The following is a 3037-nucleotide window of genomic DNA, read 5'->3' as shown; positions in this document are numbered from 1 at the left end:
GAGATGATCTGATCCCAGTTTTTAATCCAATATTCAACTTATCAAATCTTAATTAGCGCACAGTAGTAACAATCTGTATTTTAGCTGAAATAGCTGTAACACTGCCGTTGGCCATACTGACAAAGGTTGGTACAATGAAAACAGATGTTTTTAAATGGTTTATTCTGGCAAGCACCAATCGAAATAGAGCAAATTTGTCATGTGCTTATGTAATGTGATGAAGAATAAAATTATATACCCATGCAAAATTCCATGTGAAATGTACATATGTATTTTTATTGCAGAAAGGTTAAATGTAACAGAAATACTTTAAACACTGAATTATTGTTCCTTCAACACTTCTAACTGCCCCTCACGTCTGTTTAGTCTCAGTTTTCGGTCTATTCGCCAGCATTGGATGACTTGTAGAAATTTTAAAATCCTTATAAATAGTAGTCTGAAAATGTTTGGCATGTATGGAGTTACCACTCCCGGTTTCATTTAAAGTCATCCCTATAAAATCAAATCAAGTAGAAAAAAACCAGCAATACAAATCAAACAGAAGAATACAAACAAAAACAGAATGCTTCTGTGCATCCAGATATTGAATTAAAAAAACTCCATCATGTTGCACTGTATTAGGGTACAAAGCCTGTTTACAACTTCCCCACCCCCACCTTAGACTTCATGTTGAAGTTTTTAGTGCTTGTTTGTTCCTTTCTTCAACAGTTTTTAAATGGCTGAAAAGGAGCGTCTAGCTTCCTTCTGTTGTAGGAAACACAAGGAGAAATCCTCACTCGTGTTCATTGTATTGATGCTCTGGGCATCATCAGCTCCATGCAGGGACCTTGATGCCCTCTTTAGGGCTTTTTGTGTGTGTGTGATTTTTCATATTAGGTCCACAAGTTCCTCCACTGTTTTACATCAGACACAAAGAAGATGTCCTGGTACATCTCATACAGTCGTAACCCTCATCACCACCTCTCGATTGGCAGCGGCACTGATCCGTGGGTCATTGGGCCTCAGCTGACTCAGGATGTGCAGGATGGTGTATCCACAGTGGTGGTTCAGAATAGTCCTCAGCCTCCTGCTCTGTCGCCCCCTGCTGCTGCTGGCCAGACCATGAGGGTTGCTGCGAGCGCTGCGGGCACCGTTCTTACTGTTCGAACTCACCGGGTCACCCAAGTCTTTAGATTTCTCATAGTTTAGTACTTTCCACTGTTGATTGACAGCCTGCCATCGTTTGAAGATTCGATACACTGATGATCCCTCGTGGATGATGAGGCCTAGTTGGAATAAAGAGAACAGGAAGAGTGGAGGACAATACATTAGAGAAGAATATCCTGGATTCCCGCTGTTTACATCAACCATGCTAAACAGACCAAGCAGCTTCTATCAGCAGCATAGGTAGGAACATTGTATCTCGCCTGTGGACGAGAACAGGCAGCTGACAAAAATCACAGCGCAGATCTCTCACGCCATCTGTTCTCAGTGTTGTCTGACTCAGAGAAGTCATAATTACGCAAGAACAGTTGACCCAGTCACACCTTACAAACAATCTCTTCTACTTTGCAACATCATCAAAATTTGTTAGGCTTTTAGTGTTGATGTTATCTCCTCCCTTGCACCATCTGCCAGTTTGCTTCTTGAAATGTGCACAATCTAAACAGGTGCCAGAATGTAAATTGAATATTTTTGTCTCACCACACTAGTTTGTCCTTGCATAATGCAACCTTTGCTTATATTACTGTTGTTGTGCTCGCCTTGTTGTTGCATAACGCAGCAATCTCTCTCTGCTCTGTCACTTAACCCTTCGTTCAGTGCCTCTGGCTGCTGTAGCTATTTTCAAAACTGTGGCATGATTGTATATTTGCACATTTTGGTGTCAGCCTTGCGTCACTGTTTGCTTTACCTATGCAGACGATATCCATGAAGCCATACATGCCGTAGCAGATTTGGAAAAGCAGGTCCTGACGTTGCCACTTGGCTGAGGGACTGAGGGAGGACCAAATGAGCCAGGAGATGCTGGCAATGAGAAACAGGGAACCCAAGATTATGGCTGCTATCTGCACCTTCTCAATCACCGTCAGAGAGATGGCCTGCCACTGTGAAGGAGAGAGGTTTTTCAGTGTCAGTGCTGGAAGAAGTAATCAGGTCATTTGCTCAAGTAAAGATACAAGTACATCCATTTCACAAGCCATCCACCATGATTTTGATTTACCTTTGACTAATGCCTAAAGATCTTTTAACTAATATATGAGAGTTTCATTAAAATCCTTTCACTGGTTCTTGAGACATTTTCTTTTCTTTAACAGACAGTCACACGCACGCACGCACACACACACGCACACACACACACACACACACACACACAACTACATGATCACGCACCATGATCATGGTGTTTGATCATGTTCATGCTCACGATCAAATCAAATTTACAGTATTTATACAGGGCATTTTAAAACCACTGTCATTGGTTAAGTGCTGCACATAAAACAAATAGTAAGATGACAACACAAAAACAAGAGACCACAACAAACAAACAAAAACTACTTTAGCTGAAAATTTAGGACAAAAAACAAAGCTGATAAAATCAAGCGAAAATAGCAACACTTGTGTTGGATTAAAGAACACTGAGTACAAATGTGTTTTAAGATGAGATTTAAAAACTCCAAGAGTTGACGTCTGTCTGATATGAAGAGGCTGCTGGTTCCTCAGGTTAGGATCTACAGCTAAAGACCTGATGTCCTCTGTGGACAGATTGGACCTCAGGACAACTAATAACCTGATCTCCTCTTTGGACCAGCCTGGACCTCAGGACAACTAAAGACCTGATCTCCTCTGTGGACCAGCCTGGACCTCAGGACAACTAAAGACCTGATCTCCTCTTTGGACCAGCCAGGACCTCAGGACAACTAAAGACATGATCTCCTCTGTGGACAAATTGGACCTCAGGACAACTTATAACCTGATCTCCTCTTTGGATCAGCCTGGACCTCAGGACAACTAAAGACTTGATCTTCTCTGTGGACCAGCTGGACCTCAGGACAATGAA

General features: G+C 42.0%; 1 protein-coding gene across 1 annotated transcript in view; it reads right to left on the bottom strand.

Moving 5' to 3' along the window:
• Positions 1–254: 254 nt before the first annotated feature.
• march9 (membrane-associated ring finger (C3HC4) 9) overlaps positions 255–3037 on the bottom strand; it is a gene marked incomplete at its 5' end in the record, with an annotated part of 7652 nt that continues 4869 nt past the window's right edge. The window contains 2 exon segments of the mRNA XM_037683865.1: positions 255–1265; positions 1892–2084. Coding sequence (XP_037539793.1) covers positions 934–1265; positions 1892–2084 — 525 coding nt within the window.

The sequence above is a fragment of the Nematolebias whitei genome, chromosome 11 (genome assembly GCF_014905685.2).
Source record: "Nematolebias whitei isolate Nwh7 chromosome 11, NemWhi1, whole genome shotgun sequence".
NCBI lineage: Eukaryota > Metazoa > Chordata > Actinopteri > Cyprinodontiformes > Rivulidae > Nematolebias > Nematolebias whitei.
This window is presented reverse-complemented; position numbering and strand designations above follow the sequence as displayed.